General features: G+C 42.1%; 2 protein-coding genes across 4 annotated transcripts; both read left to right on the top strand.

Moving 5' to 3' along the window:
• The first annotated feature begins 264 nt into the window (after nt 1–264).
• On the top strand, nt 265–7,324 carry LOC115353929 (deubiquitinase DESI2). Its single transcript, XM_030044053.1, has 5 exons — nt 265–807; nt 3,935–4,007; nt 5,258–5,351; nt 5,465–5,606; nt 6,327–7,324. The coding sequence occupies exons 1-5, from the start codon at nt 769–771 to the stop codon at nt 6,570–6,572; spliced, it is 594 nt and encodes a 197-aa protein (XP_029899913.1). The 5' UTR covers nt 265–768; the 3' UTR covers nt 6,573–7,324.
• A 2,107-nt stretch (nt 7,325–9,431) lies between these two features.
• On the top strand, nt 9,432–16,320 carry srsf5a (serine and arginine rich splicing factor 5a). 3 transcript variants are annotated; one of them, XM_030044045.1, is made up of 8 exons: nt 9,432–9,569; nt 9,880–10,010; nt 10,103–10,173; nt 11,053–11,163; nt 12,253–12,322; nt 13,852–13,925; nt 14,047–14,154; nt 14,687–16,320. In XM_030044045.1, exons 2-8 carry the CDS (start codon nt 9,885–9,887, stop codon nt 14,961–14,963), a joined length of 837 nt encoding a protein of 278 aa, XP_029899905.1. In that variant the 5' UTR covers nt 9,432–9,569; nt 9,880–9,884; the 3' UTR covers nt 14,964–16,320. The 3 variants fall into 3 exon arrangements, with proteins under 3 accessions (XP_029899905.1, XP_029899907.1, XP_029899906.1); XM_030044047.1 differs by having other exon boundaries at nt 9,472–9,569; nt 9,872–10,010; XM_030044046.1 differs by having other exon boundaries at nt 9,474–9,627.
• Nucleotides 16,321–19,933: the final 3,613 nt, after the last annotated feature.

Below are 19,933 nucleotides of genomic sequence, written 5' to 3'. Positions count from 1 at the left end.
CGGATTTGCACCTCTGCTTTTCACACCCGGTGTCCAAAATGGCTCGTAGTCTCCATCTCCAGCCTCCATCTGGTTGCCCTGTCACCGTAGTGGCCGCCCATGAGCGCAGAGGAGCGATCCGTCGGCGACTGCTGCTGTCCCCGCTTCACATTTCAACACTTGTAGGCCCGATGTCCGCTTTGGATCAAGTTATCACCCTGGCTGCTGCTGCTGATCTCATATTTTGAGTTTGTGTGTGGGTTTTTTTTTTTTTTTTTTTTTTTTTTTTGGCTTGTCAACATCGATCCCCGCTCCGTGCAACAGATTGATTTTTAAATTAGTATTGTAATTTTATTTTTTATTTCTCTCTCTTCCCCTCTCCTGGAGCCGTGAGATGGGCCGCTACAACTCGCCGGCCTCTGCTGTGATTTGAGTTTCACGCTTTTCTGATTTTATTTATTTTTTAAATTTTTTGCTTGCACCGACAATGGTTCCTTGACATCTCGTTAGTCTCCGCTTTCTTTTTCCCCTCTACCTCCCTTTAGACGTTTGCAAGGCTTCGGACATCTTTCCAGCCACATAAAAAAAATAAAATAAAATAAAATAAGAAAGGAGGAAAAAAAGCCGCTTCCCATGCAGCGGTGCCCAGGGGAATGAACAGCCTCCCATCAGCCCTCAGCCATCCTGCTGCCCGGGGTGTGATCCTGTGTTTTTAGTGGGCTTCAGAGGTGCTGACGACCTTACAACGTCGAGGGTGGGACGTTTGCCTTTCCATCTCAGGACTAAATCATGGCCAATGAACCTGTCATCCTTAATGTGTATGATATGGTAAGGCATTGTCCAGTTTCACTCACACTCTTTGTATTTTTTTTTCCCCACCGCTTTCGAAAGGTAAGTGAACGCACCACCAGAATTAGCAGGCCAAGAACATGCACCTGTTTCTGTTGTGCCCTTCACAGCTATTTTGATGTTGGAAAAAAAAGCCCATTTAGACACACTTAATGACATGAATATCAAGGCAGTGCTGTGCCTTCACACCTGTGGCACCTGGGGAGCAGGATTACACACACATCGTCCTCGAACAGGAGGCAAAATCTGCAGTACAAAGTCAAGTAGTTCCTTTACAGCCATGCAGTTCATACTTGGAGGTGTCAGTGTAGTTTTATGTGGGCTGCTGCATGCATGCTACTGTGTTATGCAGCCAAATTCTAGCTCATCTGCTCAACTAGACATTAATTATAGGTGATGTTTCATTTTTTAAAAGTTAACTTTAGTTGGAAAGTAGTGAGAGTGGCTGGTGAAGTTTGGCATTCATGGCCTATTGACAAAAAAAAAGTTGGTGTCCTGCCCTGAGCGCTGGCCTGTAAAACAGGAGCCTCTCTCTGTCACTGTGCCTACAGCCTGTCTCACATGATGTATACACACACAAACAAACACACACACACACACACACACACCCACTCAAACCAGCAAAGGACAAGGGTCTTCATTCAGATGTCTGCCCACTGGCTGCCTGGTCTTCACATGGGAACACACTGCTGAACACCCTCCCATGTGAATATTACGCAACATGTTGCTCTGAATCCACAGAATAACTTCCATTTTCAACATTTGTGCGTTATTTTGCAGGGTGTTCTCACTGTAAAACACGCCACCAGCTGAGAAAACGAAAAGACAGCCATAAACCGTGAAAGGAAACCTGTAATTTTCAATGAAAATTAAATTGAATGATTGACAATATGGTAACACTCTTACAGTCTGGAACCTCTGTAATGAGAGGATCAGTGTCAAGTTAAAGTGTCTTTAACTCTTCAGGTATGTTCTGCACACTTGAACGTCTATATTTGGAAAAAAAATTATGTCAAGCATTTGAAGTGTTTTCAATTTTTGGCTTTTAAGAGTCATCCGAGGACACAGCATACCTAGAGAAATTGTGTGAGTACAAACCAGTTGCACGATGCAGATGTATTATCAGCAACTGAGATAGTGATTTGGCTCAGGAGAGCTGAAACACATACACACACACACACACACACATACGAACAAAGCCAGGTGCAGTTTCGGACACTCTACCCTCCCCTGATGTCTTCAAGCTGTCTCACAGATGAGGGCCTATAAGTGGAGCCGATGACGTGACAGCTGCTCAAACGGCTGATTAAATTCCAGTGTGGCTGTGCCGTGTTGGGACTTAGGAGGTCATGCAGGGGCTGCCGAGGAGGGCGCGTCTGCAGAAAACAGAGATCATGAGGACAGGGACAGCGAGAGGCAGTGTTTTAGTCTTGAATACTTCAGAGAAATAAACACAACCGCATGAGGACAAGAGTCAGAGTGAAGTAAAAAAAAAAAACAACAAAAAAAACTGCCCCAGTCTGAATTATGTGGAGAGGGATGATGATGATGACGGCGAGCTGGTGTGTCGTCCTCGTGAAATCGCTGTGACCGTGAGGATGTGTGTAGTGGTGCATGGCGTATATCTGCATAGCCCTCGGGTTGCTTGGAGAGACCGCATGGATCGTTGCAGCGGCGCTGGCATGCAACATGATTTCACAAAGACGAGAGGCGAGGCACAGAGGTGGAGGAGTGTGATTTATATCTGCCAGCCAGTGACTGAAAAACATCCAAGAATGCTGCCAGGACTCATTTGTTTATGCGCCCCTGCATTTTTGATGGGCGACTTGTCTTATTCAGGGTGTAAACTTGGTCCTTGTAATTTATTTTTCCTGTCAGGGCAGAGAGAGAGAGAGAGGTTTCCGTTGGTGCTCATGGTGAATCCTTTGTCAGATCAGAAGTCAGCCAGTGGGGTAGAGGTCACCGCAGAAACACTAGAAGACTCTGTTGACATACAGCGGTGGATATGCTTTTATTGTATCAGACTGAGCCAGGAAACGTCTTCTATTATTCATAAGGGACAGCTGGGGGGGTGAGCTTTTAACGCGTTTCCTCAGGGGCGTTTACAAGGGTTTGGGAGCTTCAGTGGGGGTGGGCAGCAGCCATGAATTATAGCCTGACTGTTTTGCTGTAAAGGGCGGCAGGTTGACTCGGAGGTTTGCACCGTCACCTCAGATCGAGCAGGACCCAGATTTGATGATTTGCCGATGATGGTTTGCATGTGATAGCTGGACCACAGACTCAAAATTCCCCATAAGTACGACTGTGAGTGTCTGTCAGTGTGTAGCATGTGACGGATTGGCCACCAGTCAAGGGTGTTTCCCCTGCCTTCTGCCAAATGCATGCTGGGATGCCCCCCCGCCTGTCCCGCCCTCCCCACCCTGCCCACATGACCCTGAGCAGGGATAAGCACATCAAGACAAAGGAGCGGACGACTTTTTGCAGAGATAGCGCAGGCTGCCACAAGTTGCACCGCTGTCAAGTGCAAGAGTGAAGCAGAAAATCAATGTTTTATTCAAAGAGCGGGCAGTTCTTCAACTTTAAATGGGTCTGGTGCAGAAATATTGACGTTGTCCACCAGAGCAGAGACAGTGTGGATGATTTGTAGGTGTGTTACGTCACTACAAGCCTCCTAGAACTGCACGATAAATTGTGTATTCTTGCGTGTATTCAAATTTTGGTGGCACATTGACGGAATTGGAAATTGGAATTCACACACAAATTCCCAGAAGACTTTATCAGTGGTAATGAGCATAACATTTGGTCAAATAATTATTATCTTTATCTTTTCAGACACATTTCTCCAGCAAATGTCACAGCGATCAGTTTATCTCCTGCAAAGTGCAACTTATTTTGCAAGGAAGCAAACAAAGTGCAAGCTCTTTTTTTTTTTTTTTTTGCTGACAGACTGAGTTTAAAATATGAGCAACACGTTTATTTATGGCTGCCACACGAATACATATTATAATAGTTTCCGCTGAGCTGCAGTGTCATTCCATGCTGGAAATAATAATTCTATTTTTGACAAAATAACTCTCTCTTTCTCTCTCTCTTTCTCTCTCTCCAGTACTGGATCAATGAGTACACCTCCAATCTGGGTATTGGAGTCTTCCACTCAGGCATTGAGATTTACGGAAGAGGTAAGATGGAGGTTCCTTTCTGTCTGCGAAATCAAATTACAGTTGCTGCGAGCACATTCCCAGCACCATCTATCACGTCTGATCTTGAGACAGGCGGCCGGTTACACAGAAATAGATGAGGTCTGGTCTTTTTTTAAAATGGGATGTGGAATTTTGGGCCTGATAATATGACCCCTTTTTCTCTGGGTTGAGTCATCACTGAGTCACCATGTGTTGTGCATGTGTGTGTGTGTGTGTGTGTGTGTCAGTCTGTGTTTCTGTGTGTGTGTGTGTGAGAGAGAGAGAGAGAAAGAAAAAGAAAGACTGAGACGCAGAGGCCAGCATGAAACTAGATCATTGGGAATTCCATTATGCCCTTGCAACCAGAAATATTGGCCGTGTGCACTGCGCACCAAGAAATATGATGATAATCAAAATGTCGTCTTTCCTGAGGCAGGCGTTTGAACTTCCTGCTAAATCCAGCGTAATGTATTTTGCATGAAACCTATTTTTCGTAACGAGCTCACAATTTTCGTTATTAAATTTAATATACCGCTGTTGTCAGATGGAAACCTATCTATCTATCTGTCAACATGTCGGCTTTTCAGGAACTAAGACAACAGCCTTTTTTTTCAGCTCCACCCTGGTGCATTTTTGAATTTTGAAAGGGTTTTATAAGCCATAAACTTTTCTCAACCTTTAGAGTTTACATTAAAACATGAAAATCAACAACATTGGAGTTTACACATAACATTTTCACTACCTTGCCACATTTGTGCAGCCCAATGCAGGACAAACTCATTTATTTGTTAGTTTTCCAAACTGCTTATCCTGAGTAGGCTTGCTGGCTGCTTAATATTTTTTCTTATTTTTCATTAATGCTTGCTGCACTGCATCAGTCAGAGCTCTGCACGCGCTCTCCTTCACTAGGTGTTACCTATTAACAGACTATTTGCTTTCTAAGATACCACGTAGACAGCTGAAACATAATATTTATTCAAATCCTGTTGCAGGTAAAGTAATTCAGTTTGATAACAGAGATCTTGAATTGCAAACTGCACCCTATCCATTACACTGTGCCCCGAGCGTTGTCGCTGTTTTTCATTACACTGTTGCAAATACAGGGAGGCAGTGACTGTAATTAGTCAGGCCTAATGACATAAGTACAGTGTGGCAATGATTAATTACTTGCTTCTGTGTAATCACTGTCGTTTGGGGCTTCAGTCTGAAACCTTAACTTGTGTTTTGCGTCTTCGTCCTCTGCCATGCAGAATTTGCATACGGGGGGCACCCGTATCCCTTCAGTGGCATCTTTGAAATAAACCCTGGGAATGCTGCTGAATTAGGAGAGACATTCAAATTCAAGTGAGTGTACGCCACTTCACACGCCCAGTTTCACTGCAACGTTGCTCGACATCAGCAATAAAACGAGGCCCGCTCATGACTGCATTCCTCTCTCGCTCTCTCTCTTTAAACAGGGAGGCCATCGCTCTGGGTACGACAGACTTCACAGAGGAGGATATAGACAAAATCATGGAGGAACTAGGCAAAGAGTTCAAGGGCAATGCCTATCACCTAATGCACAAAAACTGCAACCATTTCTCCTCCTCGCTGTCTGAGGTCAGTCTGGGCTAAAGGGCTGCCTGTGATACCGTTTTGCATTTTCCCCTCCGCAATGTTACTGTGCAAGAATTATGATTCAAAACAAAGAAAAGTAAAAATCGTGCACAAGGAAAAAGAATTCCACTACATGGATATTTATACATACATATGCATTTAGACATAAAGATGCAGAATGATATGTTTGTCTGCAAACATGCTCAGAGATAAAGTCAAAAAGTATGCAGTACATCCACATAACCATCATATACTTATCGCCACATACAAGTTAAGGTGTTCTGATAATCCCAGCAACTTGACGCCGGTTTTTAAAGGTGCAATATGTAGATTTGAGAGACAAATTTGGAACTCAGAAAAGGAGAAAATAATTATAATAAGCTGTATAAAAATACAGATGACATTCTTTAGAGAAGCAAACAAACAAAAACAGTCCTCAGGGGGGAAAATGGGTCCCCAGACACTGAAAAGTTTCCAGTTCACTGCTGTTGTTTACAATAGCATGGCCAGCAATTTTGTTCGCATACAGCATCTTCTAGATTCGGTTTCCAGTGCTAAAAATGTTTTTTTTTTGTATAGTAGAATGCTCTTCCAATGTCAAAACTCTATGATGCACCTTTAACGAATTATTGTCGACTGTTGTCGTTTGTAGAAATAAAACCAGGACAATACTTTCACTTTTCAATTCACATGTTTTGATATATCTTTTTTTTTTTTTTCCAGCTACTGTGTGGACGGGAAATCCCTCGCTGGGTCAACAGGCTGGCCTACTTCAGCTCCTGCATCCCCTTCCTGCAGAGCTGCCTGCCCAAGGAGTGGTTAACCCCGGCCGCCCTGCAGAGCCACATCAGCCTCGGGCTCCACAAAGAGGAGCAGAACGAGTCGAGCGACGAGGACCCCTCCTCCCCGTCGGGGGCAGCCGCCGCCGGCTCGGGCTCGTCCCACAGCTGCCGCCACACGAGGGTCTGAAGCACCCCGGACACGCTGACCTCTGGACCTGTTGGCCACCTCGGCAGTGGCTACAGTGGCATTAGTAGGCTTGAACAACCACCTGACCTCATACTGTCTGTCCTCTGAGCGAAGAGGCAGGAGAGGAAGAGTCGCCTCCTCCTGGACGGAAGCTGCTGCCAGAGACTTCAGAGCTACAGAGGCCCCGTCCGCCCTGAGAGCCGACAGGCTGACAGAGGCAAACTCCGACCTGAGTCCCGAGCGGTGAAGCGCGGCTCAGACTTGACAACAGCTACTTGTAGATCTGAAGTTTGTAGTACAGTATTATAGTCTTTTTCCATGAACTTTTAAACCTTTGTCAGCCTTCTTCCCTGCCCTGCCTCCAGAGCTGCTTTTGTAGAATAGTTAGAAACCTGAGGCTACTGATATTGACACGACCAGGAGTTGCTAACCTGCTGAAATTTCAACAAGTTCTTGTTCAATAACCTCTATGTGGCCTTCAGTTGATATTGTTGAACCTGCTTTCTTTGTGTGGAGCTTTAGTAATTTACTTTGGCCATTTTTAGAAGGTTACGGGGCACAGACTTTCCTTTTTGTTTTTGTTCAAGTCCGTTCTGAACTAGTGAAAATATTGCACATTGACAAAATCTGACGAAACAGTGAACATCCAGACAAAACTGGGGCGCCACACTTCTGATCATATCATTAACGTATTTCCTCTCATTTTTCATTTTGTAGAAAACCTGAAATCTGAAACGGGACCTCTTTTTTTACTCTGGGTGAAAGATAGCTGTAATCAAATTATGTCAAGGGAGAAAACTGTTCAATTTAAGAGCTCACTTATGCTGTTCCTACAACCTTGGCAGCCCAGTCACTATTTGTGAACATCAGTAATTTTATCTCAGCGGTTGTAACAGAGCATCAAAGCTGCTTCACTGACAATGAAAAAGAGGTCGACTTTGTGAACCAGTACAATTTTTGTCTAAGCTTTTATATCTAAATGACGTTTATACAATATTATTGTGCTATAACGTCCAAACCAGGACATGTACATTTACCCCCAGAGAACGGTGAGTCTGGGCGCATACTGGTCGAATCACCTTTTACATTTTTTCCAACTTTGCTCTCTGTGAAGCTTTACATCGCTGGGGTGTTACAGATTTCAGATTCCTCTGCTGTTTCTAGCCATGGGATGGAGAAATGAGCGTTCGCCGGTAAAGACTGAGCTGCCGCGGGGTAGAAGAAGAGCAGAGATGCGATGAAACTCCACCCTCGACTGCTCTCTGAGTTCATATCTCTGTGGGTGATTCACTCAAACTGTGACACGTTTACGGAGACAGACCGTGTCAGAGCTTGTGACCCGACCTTGTCACAAACTTATCTTTTCGGCTTCCTCTGAGCGGTTAGAGGTTGGGCTCGTTGTAGTGAGATTTAAAGGAAAAACAGGATGTGATGAGGCTATTTATTATGATTATTAGTGTTACTGTTATGGATTATTTTGTTGCCGTCCTTGTTACAGATTATTTTTCAGCTGAGCAGCAACAGTGGTGGTGATGTGGAGAGTGGCGACCCCGGGCTCCTTGTGGTGTGACCCCGTTTGAATTCATGTTGCTGTGTTGCTTTCCTAAATGCACCTTGTTTTGCTCTTATTCCCTCTCCCATCGCTCAAATTATTTTCCTGCTGTAGTGCATTATAGTGGACAGCTACCCTTTCTCAGGAAGGAAATCACATGACTTAAGGGCATGTGATACTACAGTCATCTCATTCCTATTAACCACCTTGACAAACGCAGTTGAAAAGTGCAAGTTGGCCATGTTTGACTTTATATTGTCCAATAAGCTATATCCTTATTTATTTTATACATAGTCTTACATTTCACCAAGTGTATTGCGTTCAGATTATTTTGCCGTTAGATTATTTTGTATATTCTGAGTAGAAACGGGCTGTACAGTGATCAGTATTCCTCGGCACTTTCTACAGAACAGACCAGACTGATACTTTTTTTGTATTGTATTGTGTCAACCTTAACCTTGTATGTTCTTTTTCCTAACCTAAGACTATTTCAAGAATGATATAGTATTAGAATAAACAGACTGAATAACAATGAACGTGTCTTGCTCCTTTTTATGCAGCCCAAGTTACTGGCACCAGGAAAAAGCATTTTGCCTAGCGGTTTCACATCTTGTTGACATCAGGAACATCCAAAATACAAGCGCAAAAGGCCACGGACCCCCAGGTCACAGCAGTTTGTCTGATGGTATCCCCTCTGAGAACATCTTATTGTAAAGTCTGGAGATTACAAAAGTTGGTATAGCCAAATTATGATCAAACTAGGATCACTAGTAATTATGATCAAATCAACCAGACATATACATGCATACAATGTCACATAAGTTAATTCAAACTGATCTACTCTTTTAGCTTGGGACCTCTTGCAACCCTCTCAAGGACCCCAGATTGAAAAATATTTATTTATTAATTATATGCAAATACTATCCAGATTGTAGCTATGAAGAGCAATAACTAGAAAAGCCTAAGGCTATAAAATAATAACGGAGAAAGTTGCATGACATAAGTCTAATTCACAGCCAGTTGGGTCAGAGCTGCTTGCAGTGAATGTGGGTTTCCAGTTCCAATGTAAATTCAGAATTGGGTTGCCAAATCTGGAGTATCCTGCGTTCAAGGTTACAAAAAAATCTCCGCAAATATTCACGATAAAGTAAAATTCTAAAGCAATTCGTCCGGACTGGGTACTGTTTTGTTTACGTATATTATTATTAAATCCAGTTTATTAAATGGAACAGGCGCAAAGTTGTCTAGTTTAAACGCGTTGACTGTTAACGTATTGCGGTGAAGTAAGTGCGCAGCTTGGGTCCAACCTGGCAACCCGCGGGCTGCGTTTCCTCCGCCCTGCGTGCACTTTGCACTGACTCGCCATTTTGATCCAGGCGCATGACGCTCCGCGAGTGGCGGTTGTAAACAACGATTTTTTGGAAGAAACGAGAATAGAAACCGAGGTGGGAACTCAGCCAGATTTGCGTTTTAAGTCCTGACACGGCTGTTTAAACACTAGAGGTTTGTGTTTCGGGCAGCGGGAGGGGATGTTTGCTTGGGAGGCTAAAAGAAGTCGAAGAATTAGCAAGCTAGGTTAGCATAGCTAGCTAGCTAACGTCACCTTAACGTTAGCGAACAGGCGTTATGTGAAAGTTTAAGAAATAACAAAGCCAGCTACCGTCAGTATCACCAGGATTGTAACTGTAGACAACTTGCGCTGACTTTAAGTAGTTTGAATTTTAATAATGTTGTAATTTCTCGGTTGTTTTGCAGCTAAAATGAGCGGGTGTCGTGTGTTCATCGGCCGCCTGAGCCCCCACGCCAGAGAGAGGGACGTGGAGAAATTCTTCAAGGGATACGGACGGATCCGGGAGATCAACCTGAAGAACGGCTTTGGATTTGTGGTGAGTCGAGCTATTTATCGATTATGAACCCCTGCCTCAATAGAGTTTGAATCCATGCCCGGCACCGAACTAATTTTATTGTTTATTTTCAGGAATTTGACGACCACAGAGACGCCGACGACGCCGTGTACGAGTTGAATGGCAAAGAGCTGTGTAGTGAAAGGTATTGATCTCAGAGTCTTGTATCGGCTCTTTTGTTTGGTTAAACCAGTTTCACTTGAAGGTTAGGATCAAAGTTGACTCCATTTTGGATCATGGCTTCAATAGATTTTACTCCTCAGCAACAGTACTTTGTAAACTGTAAATTATTCTCATAATCTGATGTTTGGTGCTGGAGTGCTGTGAGCTCTTTGTTGGTGCACCCCCGCCTCACCAACTTACACTGAAGTTAAACATTTCCTAGCTTTTCTAGAGTGTTTAATGACAAATCCTAGGTTAACCCCCCTTCTCGGTTAACCTTCAGTCAGAGGTTTTGTGTGGCCATAGGAATGTGCTGTAAAGCTGTATCTGTACATGTGGGGTTAGTGATCATAACATAATGGCTATAGTTAGACAAAACACAACTCCCAAAGCTTTGCCTAAAGTACCGTACAAGAGATCAAAAAGAATGTTTGTGGAAATTGAACAGATATTGAGTGTTGGCTTTAAATGAGGCGGAAAATGCCTTCAGCTTATTTACTGAACTATTTTTCCTGTGGCTGATCGACATAGCCCATTAAGATAATTTACAGGAAGATCTAGTAAAGCATCATGGATTGAAGGAGAACTTGGCGTAATAGAGATTATCTTAAAAAACCTGCAGTAGATTTAAAAGGAGATGAAAAGTGGCAAATGTACAGTGTCTTAAGAAATAAGGTTACAAAGTAAAGCTGAAAGAAGAAAAAAAGCATATCAAAACTAAATTTATCAGATTTAAGACTTGTACTAGCAATTAGAAAAAATCTGAATGAAATAAAGGGTAAACCAATAATAATGCACCCTCTCTCATCAAGGTTAATGTAATATTTGTATTATTGTAAGAATTGCTCTCTCTTCTCTGCAGGGTCACAATTGAGCACGCTCGCTCTAGGAGAGGAAGAGGTGGTGGTCCTGGCATGGGGCGCTTTTCTCCACGGTTTGGCAGCTATCGCCAATCTCGCAGCAGCGGATCCAGGTACAGTAGCCTTAGCTTGGCTTTGTGAAACCCTCACCAAACAGTTACGCAAAGCATCTGCAGATGTTTGACTACAGTTAAAAGAGGATATTACAAAGGGAAAGAAGGACTGTTGTCAAAGAAACTCTCCAACATGATCAAAACCCGTATTACAGGTTACTTACCCTGAGTGTTTTTCTCTCGTGTGAAGATTTTCTCAACGGTCGTCTCCAAGCTTTGTCATTCAAAGTGACACTTGGGGAGTTTTCTCAGATCGTGAACGGTTAAGAATAAAAGTATTTGAACATTAAAATTGCTGCCTCTTGCCAAATAGTGAAGAAATACTGGAGAAAAAACATTTTGGCAAGTAGCAGGATTTTATTGTCGCAACATGACCAAATCAAAAAGAGTTCAACTTACTTTGCCTAGGTAAAATGAGTGGAGTACATTGGGTTTTACTTTCAGTTGGTCGTCAGCCATTTCATTTGTTTGTTAACAGGTGTTTAACTACTAATTCAGGATTATGTGGATGTGTCAGAGTCAGATACAATGAATAATGATGAATAGACCAGTATGTCCATTCAAATTATTAAATAAAAAAATCAAATTCATAAATTGCAGACCTTAGTATTGTCTCAAATAAACCTACCGTATTTCAGCAACGAGAAGCCCTGGAAGAGGTTTCATGAGTGTACGTTACTTTGTCTAGCAGCATTAGCAAACAAAAAGGCAAATCAATAACTTGAAGTATTTGCTAAATGAAAGCTGGCTATAACACCACCTGAATAAAAATCAAATATTGACATAGTCCTTAGGCTGACAACAACTGCACAAGGAAAATAAATGCACATTCATTCAACGAAATGAGAAGATAGTGGCTACTCTGTCAGGACCAATAGGGGAAAAAATGGATTAATAAAAAGTCTCTGTTCATAATTGGAGTTTCTCCAGCTTGCCTGACGTACCCACAGCCAGCTCAGTGAAGCATTTGCCCTTTCTTTGTTGATAGATTATTTTAAGTCACATTTAAGGCTGTCTGTGTCTTCCTTGATGTGTAAATATTGAATAACTTTTCCCTTTTTTTTTTTTAAATTAACTTTTTTCATACAGGTATGGCCCTCCGATGCGGACAGAGCACAGACTCATTGTAGAGAACCTCTCTTCGCGAATAAGCTGGCAGGTGAGAGATGACCTCAATTTCTTTTATGTATTAGTTGTTTTTATTTATTCATTTTTATTATCACCTTTTAATTACTTTTTTCTTTATGAAGCAGCAGCAATTTGATCGTTCCGGGTCAATTTGTCAGTAGTCAGATTGCTATACAAGAAAAGACAAAAAAAAATAGATATGCACTCATTAGTAAATTGTGAAGTAGAATAGCAACCCCCCTGTCTATTTTTTACTTTAGTTTTTTTTTTTTTTTCACAGAAAGCACTGTTAATGCTGATGGGCATTCTAACCAACAACATTTAACTGTTTTTTAACAGCTGCACTGATATGGTTTCCTTTTATCGGAGTTGCATGCACGCCCCTTCACGGAGGTGTCTGAAGTGCATAGCGCCCTCTCCTGGTTCTTTGTCTGAATAGTGTCCATTTGGTGCCTCTCCTTACACGCAGTTGCCGCTGGTCTAAGTCTTGGCTGGGCCCCGTAGCGGGTGAAAGTGGTCTAGCGCAGGATACGGTAGCCTTAGGAGGTCCGTAGCCACAGTCTGGAGGTTCTGTGGTCTGGCATCCCCGACTGCTGTAACCCCCCTCAAATCCACGGTCCCTACACTCTCCCGTTTGGGTCTTTTTCTGTTGCTGATGGAGCTGGGGGGTGTTGAGTTGATCGCACACCCCTCCCCCCCACTTGCTCTCTGGTGGTACCTTACTTGTGGAGGCCGGATTCCGAGTCAAGGCCGAGGTCGTTTCTCAAGGGCTTAACACTGCATTGGTTCCCATTTGCTATTTGGACAAGTGGCTCTATGCTAATATCTTCCTGGGTATGGAATGGTAAGTAGCAAAAAAAAACCTCATGTGATTGGGTTTGTAAGGGTTTTGGGTGGTTAGCGGGTGTAGTTTTTACTTTCACAAATAGCGGGCAGTGGGAGAAAAGTTGTGTAAGCAATGTAGCTGGTTTGAGCTCATTGAGTAGCAACCAAAAAAAAACAAAAAAAAAAAACACCTCAGGTCAACATTGTTGTTCATTTACCCATGTTCTAATTGTCATCCGCCAGTAAAACTGTACAAAAGTTAATCACACATACTTTGGACCATGCATCTAATATTAACTTGAATAGTGCAATACATTAAGTTTTATCACTAAACACATGGAATCCATAACGGCAGTAATTTACCAGACTTTACAGAGTTTTTCACTTGTTCAGTTCATTTTTTGCCAATCATCTTACAAACAAGTGCGAATTTAAGGAGCCAAGTAATGGGACCTAAAAACAGTTTTTGTTTTGGGTAAAGGAATCGCTTGTCCTCTCTCATGAAGCATTTTCAGTGGGTCCTGTTCCTACATGATTTCCACTGAAATAAGAACTTATATACATATACATATGTATTGTTTTGCCCTGAAATTTGGAAGTAGGCAATCCAAGTTACAGTTCTGAATGTTGGTTCATACTGCCTTGCTCATTTCTCTCACTCCAGGTTTGAAAAGGCTCTCACAGGCACATCACAGTGTGTTGCTGGTTACTAATCCCACTTATGCTTTGAAACAGGACCTAAAAGACTTGATGAGAAAAGCCGGTGATGTTACCTTTGTGGATGCTCACAGAACCAATAAAAATGAAGGGTGAGTTTCTCTCTTCTATTATCTAAACCTTTCTTTCATTCCTCTTGTTTCTGAAAATGATGACAATGTATTAGGATGTTTTTCCCCTTTAAATAGCATCTTTGTATTTTAATATCCTCAGGGTGGTTGAGTTTGCAACTCGCAGTGATATGAAGAATGCTATCGCCAAGCTTGATGGAACAGACTTAAATGGACGTAAGATAAAGATCTATGAGGATCGCAGGAGGAGGTGAGTTGTTTTTACCATTGCTCTTGGAAATATTCATATTAAAGCTGCCTGAGGCAGATTTGCACTTGCAGCTGGCTCCATGTGGCAGAGCGAGATAAGTGTTGACCTTGTTGTGAAAGCATGTACTGTAGCTAATGTAAACTGTGCGCTCCTCTGACCTAACTTTCTTCACCTTGGTGGCTAATAATGAAAAGATATCTGGAAAGAGTGCTTGCTCTATTCCATTTAGGTTAAACTTTTGTTTTTGTTCTTAAGCTTCAATGTGTCACGTCCTGTGTGAGGAGTATAAATCCCACCAGTGACCATACCCATCATTTGAACTTAATTTGGCAAAAGGAGTCAAATCTCAAGGGCATGTCAGGCAATGCAACAACTGGTGCACTTTGACATAAAATATCTTGCCTAGTTAAACTTGGAGGTTGTCATTTAATTGTTTTATGCTCAGTCCAGACTTTCTACAATATCATAATTACATGGGTTGAGTCGATTTCTTATCTAACGCTGTCATCAAATTGCTGCTTTCTTCCAACAGTCAAAGCAAGAGCCGCTCCCGTTCCCGCAGCTACTCCCGCTCAAAGAGTCGTTCCCGGAGTCGCAACCGCTCCAGAAGCCGCTCCAGATCAACCAGTCGCACCCCAGAGAAGAAGACCACAGGAGGGGGCAAGGCAGCAGCAAGATCTCCCTCCCGCTCCAAGTCCCGCTCACGTTCCCCAGCTCCTGCACAGAACAAACGGTCCCGGTCCCGATCCAGGTCTCGTTCCAGGTCCAGGTCCCGGTCCCGGTCCGCCTCAGCAGAAAGCCAACACTGAGATTTGTCCAGCTGTGTGCAGTGAAACAGACTGGTGCTTCTTGAGACCATAGTTGCAGGCCACAGGCCTGTGTGATGGCTGTTTAATTTGTGATGAAGGGGAGAGGCTGTCTTTGGGATGGCTTCTTTTTAAATAACAGCGTGGGTCATGATTGTACCAGCATTGGCTTTGTAATCTTTGGGAGCTTTTTTTAAAATCTTAGTTTGATTATGCTTCCAAAATAATATTTTTGTTTCCTTACCAGCTCAGAAATCTTACATTTTTCTTTGGAAAGCCTTCCACATTTTGATGAAATGTAGAATGACACAAAACATTTTGTTGCCTGTAAGTAATGTTACCTGTTACAGGATACATGTCCTGAGAGTTACCTTTGTGTTCGAAATGTCCAAATGTTTGATCAGAAAAGATTGGAGCACTGTCCAAGATAGCCACGTGTCTGGTCCAGTAGTTGCCATGTTATGATTCCATCCACCCACTCTGCTTTGCTATGGTGTCCGGAGTGCTTTAAGGTTAGGCAGGAATTGAAATAATTCCCCAAAATATCGATAAATATATCTTTATTTTGATGCTAGGTCCATGACATTGCCGTGATACTGTGATTATACTCTTCAGGAGGTACTGTAGTAAGTGCTTCTACACATGTTGTATTCACTGCCCTGATATGTGAACATAAAAAAATGCAAGCATCTCAGATGGTGATTTAAGTAAAATGGTGTTGGCTTCTGGCATTAGTATGATTTGGTTTTCTGTGTGAAGCTGCTGAGTGCAGGACTTCGTCTCGTGTTGGTAACTGCTTTTCTTTCCTCTTACAGAGCTTTATTTTAAGTTGTACCTCGTAAGGTCTTGTGGGTCTGAACACAAGAATGCAGTGGGATTGTGTGGCTGTTGTAGTAGGGAGAAATATCTGTAAGTTAAAATGTTGATTTCCTACAAATAAAAGTTGCATGGTCCATTGGCAGTTTCTCCTTGCAATAATGTTCAGAAGGGAAGGCGACATGAGGATTTTTTTTTTTTTGAAGGATATCTTGTGTGGATGGCAGTACATGTGTATTTACAAAGGTATGACTAAGAGGTGCTTTCACAACTCTCAGATCTGTTACTCCAGAGATCAGATCACACTCACACATCCTCTTCACTCCTGTGTTTACAAGTAATATAGACATAAACAAAACCCCAGGTACAAACAGACAGATTTTATTTTCGTCTAACTTTGATGTGGCCAGTCTTCAGGAATAATTTAAATCAGTTAAACATGAAAACATTAAATCCTTTCTGTGCAGTGAGTACTTTTCTCTAGAGGAGAACAGCTGAAGAAATGCGTTTGTTCACATTTTGCTGTTATATCATTGTAATGGGGAGGGGGGGGGGGGGGGGGGACGATTTTCACAGCAAATCTGTTACAAGCGTATGACAATTACCACATCTTGACGCTATTTTTTTTTCTTCCCTTTTTAACCCTCAGACACCACCTGCAAAACACTGCCCTCTAGCGAAGCTTCCGAGTATCATTGTCTCCTTTTTTTTTTATCTTTTACCCTGTGATTTCTTTCCAGTTTTCCCTTGTCACTGTCTGCTGAAAAAACAGTGTCCACTTTGATATGTCTTTGCCTTGTCATTAAGTACAAAATAAAATTAAAAAAAAAATAAATAAAAAAAAAAAATCAGGCAACCCGTATCTGTCATTCACATGCTGTGGTAAAATGCATTGTCCTTTACCTATTATAAAAAAGCAGAATAGGTTATTGTGGGTTTTTTTTTTTGTTAGGCCTACTTCCTTTAGAGGTGAGGGGAGCTGCTACTGAGGAAACTGCTCTGTAATTGGGTTCTTTGGTAGTATTCAGCTATTGTGGCCATGCCAGTCTTATTACCTTTATCCACAAAAAATACAAAGTGCAAAAAGTCAGTGATTGTGCAAAGATGATAATGCTGCTTTCCTCAAGAGAAACAAACAAACAAAAAAAGTTAAATTCTTAAAAGAGGAGGTCCACTGGAGGAGCAGAGGGGGTATGTCTTGACCCAGGCCGGTAACCACATGGTGGCAGTGCCAGCTTGCACTGAGACAACTTCAGACCGGCAGCGGGATATTAACAGGGAGAATACAGTATATACAGGATGTGGATATCTGAATACAAGGGATAAAGTGTGAAAGGACACAAACAGTGATGAGGCGCGCTTTTAATCAAGTTTTATTCAATTGAACCCTATAGAAAAAGCAAAGAAACTTTTTTTTTTGGCCCCCCATTCTCGTCTTGGCTACAGGACAGCGCCCTTACTGTGGACTGGTGATTTAGGGCGGATGCAGGGGAGGGTATAACTGGGTTTTTAAAGTCTCCTCTTGTAGGTCACCTTGATTCAAAATTCATCTCATATTCAGCATTTCAGACTGGGAAAATGTAAAAAAAAAAAAACAATGCACCATGTAAAAGAAAGCGAGTGCAAAGGGCAGTGTAAGACTTTCCTGCCTCTCTCTCTCTCTCTTGCCTTTTACATGCAGCACTGAGAACATGAGAGTGTAAGAGCTCCATCAGTGCACAACATACAATCCGAGGCGTTTGGATATCTTTCAGGGCGAGGAAAGTGAAGAATGAAAGGACGGTGTGGAAATCGGATCGGTACGGCCCGGGCCGGGATCCGGTCAGACCTGCAGTGCACCTGCCAGGGGAGCCGGCAAACTGCGGCGAGCGCACCGACACCGCGGATGACGTTATTTCCTGAGGCTGGTGGTGGGTGAGAAAACTGTGTATGGAGGGTGATTGATACCACGGAGAAGCAGCTGGAGGAGGAGAAGCGGAATTACAAGCCTTGGCCAACAAGAAAGAGCATTAACCAATCAGAGGAGCTGTCATTCTGGGAGCAGTGGTGTGCACTGAATTTTGTTTGTGAAGTCGGTGTGGTGGTGGATGGTAGCTGGGATTAATTTGGATGTAAAAGAGGCTGAACATGTGCAGAATCTGTACCTGGTGATTAAAACGGGCAGATCTGCTGTGGTGGCATGGGATGGCAGCTGCAACCCTAAAAATAGACCTTGGCCACCCCAGTTTGGACAATCTTATCCCAAAGAAAGAAAAAAAAAAATTAAATGTTGCTGGTCAGAAATTTGCAAGACTGAAAATCTGCTGCCTGAGTGCAAGTGAATGTGGCATAAGATGACATAGTGGCACTTATCATTCTTCTCATTATCTGTGTGATTTCACCAGTGATAGGAAGGTAACCATTGATACAGCCAGAATAAAGTAATATGTACTTTTCAACTCTTAAGAAACTAGAATAATCAGAACTGAGTCAAGTTAGTGGGTCTGTATTCATACAGTTTATGGGTAGCATTTGCCAAGGTGATAATGACTTCTTTTGTACTTTCTTTTTTTCTGTCTTTTTATCTATCTATATCTCTGCCACCCGGTAAAATTTTCATGCCACCCTTTAGCCCCTGTGAATATTTTTCTAGATCTTCCCCTGGAATAAAATACAACAAATGACAATGGAAGGTAATAAATTAGAGAGGGAATATGTGTTGTTCTTTTGAAAAGAAATAAAAAATGAGTTCAAGTGGTAAAGTTGTGTTTACTGTGTGTTGTAACAGAAAGGAGAGAAGGATCAAGATAACCAATGATGTGCAAAAGTACATATTTCTCTGACGCATATGTGTTTTTCCATGTGTTTAGCCTGTCCTCACATGCTATACCACAATGTATTGCAAGCAAATAACGTGACTGATTTGCACATTCATTAAAGTGCACTGATTTTTAAAAACGCGAAAAGCTGTTCCTGCTGCATCGCTCTGTTGCAGATGCACTGTATTCCTGTGAGTATTGCAGGATTTCTACCACCTGTCTGTTGATAAAACATAGACAAACTAAAACTAATGTGCCTCTTCATTTTGCGATGAAATTATTATGTCAGTAAATCACAGCTGCATTGCACATTCATGTTGTAGCTCTGCAACAGATAACCACCAGTTTATTCTCAGTAGGTCTCTGCCACTGTATTCTTGCATATACAGTCACACATTCTGGGTTCTTCAATCTGCTAAATTCCCATTTGCAGAACTGCAACTATAGTCTTGTAGGAAATGAAAAAGAGTTTATACGTTTTAGTAAACAAAAATGCACCACTGATGTGCCTCGGAGTCAGTAACAGTCAGGAGTCAGTAACAACACACTGTTTTCCAAAGAAGTTATATAGAAAAAAGGAACAACATGTCATGCGACTTTCATTTTCAACTTTGATGCCATTAACACTGAACTCAGTGAGATGGGCATGGAAAATCCCATAATAAACCACAATATCAACGCTATTTTAACTTTGACAGGACAGAGATACACCTCACATGATGCAGACTGGTGTTTTTTTGTCTGTCCCATAGCCTAAAGCCATTATTTAATAATTAAAGTTTAAAATGTACAGCCCCATATATCAAATATGGGGCTCAAATAGATCTAGTGAGCAATACACAAATTACTCATAATTCCAACATCCAGCTGGGGCACTAATTTGTTGAAAAAGGCATAAACAGAGGGGTTGCAGATCCCGCTCAAAACAAAACCAAATTTTTCCACACTAAGCAACAGTGTGGGCCCATGTTTGATGTGTTGCCCCTTCCCTCGGTTTCTTTATTCTTCACTTGGATCCCCATCAGCTTCCAGAAAGCAGTCACTAATCTTCCTGGCGTCCACGCAAAAACAGCAACAATAAAAATATGCAATAATTAAAGTCACACTCACTACATATGAAACAAAAATAGCAACCTACCATGACAACAAAAAACAAATGGTCAAATATGCAACAACAGTAGCAAAAAATAAAAAATTAAAATAAAAATAATAAAATTCAAAAATTCAAATTCTGAAATGGAAAACCAAGTCAATAGGAAATGCAACAGTTTTTGTTTTTTGGAACTTTTTAAATATCAATAGAGAGCATATTCCAACCAGAACTAGTTCTTGGGCCTGGCATGATAAACACTTTATTTT

This window comes from Myripristis murdjan, chromosome 22 (assembly GCF_902150065.1).
Source record: "Myripristis murdjan chromosome 22, fMyrMur1.1, whole genome shotgun sequence".
Taxonomy (NCBI): domain Eukaryota; kingdom Metazoa; phylum Chordata; class Actinopteri; order Holocentriformes; family Holocentridae; genus Myripristis; species Myripristis murdjan.
Note: the sequence above shows the minus strand (reverse complement) of the source record. Positions and strands in the feature narration are given on the sequence as shown.

What these genes read in the sequence shown, in the direction of transcription:
- srsf5a (XM_030044045.1), top strand. Translation starts at nt 9,885, where the DNA reads ATGAGCGGGTGTCGTGTGTTCATCGGCCGCCTGAGCCCCCACGCCAGA. An exon ending in AAAGAGCTGTGTAGTGAAAG is followed by an intron (nt 10,174 to 11,052) that starts GTATTGATCTCA and finishes TCTTCTCTGCAG; the next exon opens with GGTCACAATTGAGCACGCTC. An exon ending in CTTCGCGAATAAGCTGGCAG is followed by an intron (nt 12,323 to 13,851) that starts GTGAGAGATGAC and finishes GCTTTGAAACAG; the next exon opens with GACCTAAAAGACTTGATGAG.
- LOC115353929 (XM_030044053.1), top strand. Translation starts at nt 769, where the DNA reads ATGGCCAATGAACCTGTCATCCTTAATGTGTATGATATG. An exon ending in TCCTTAATGTGTATGATATG is followed by an intron (nt 808 to 3,934) that starts GTAAGGCATTGT and finishes CTCTCTCTCCAG; the next exon opens with TACTGGATCAATGAGTACAC. An exon ending in GGAGAGACATTCAAATTCAA is followed by an intron (nt 5,352 to 5,464) that starts GTGAGTGTACGC and finishes CTCTTTAAACAG; the next exon opens with GGAGGCCATCGCTCTGGGTA.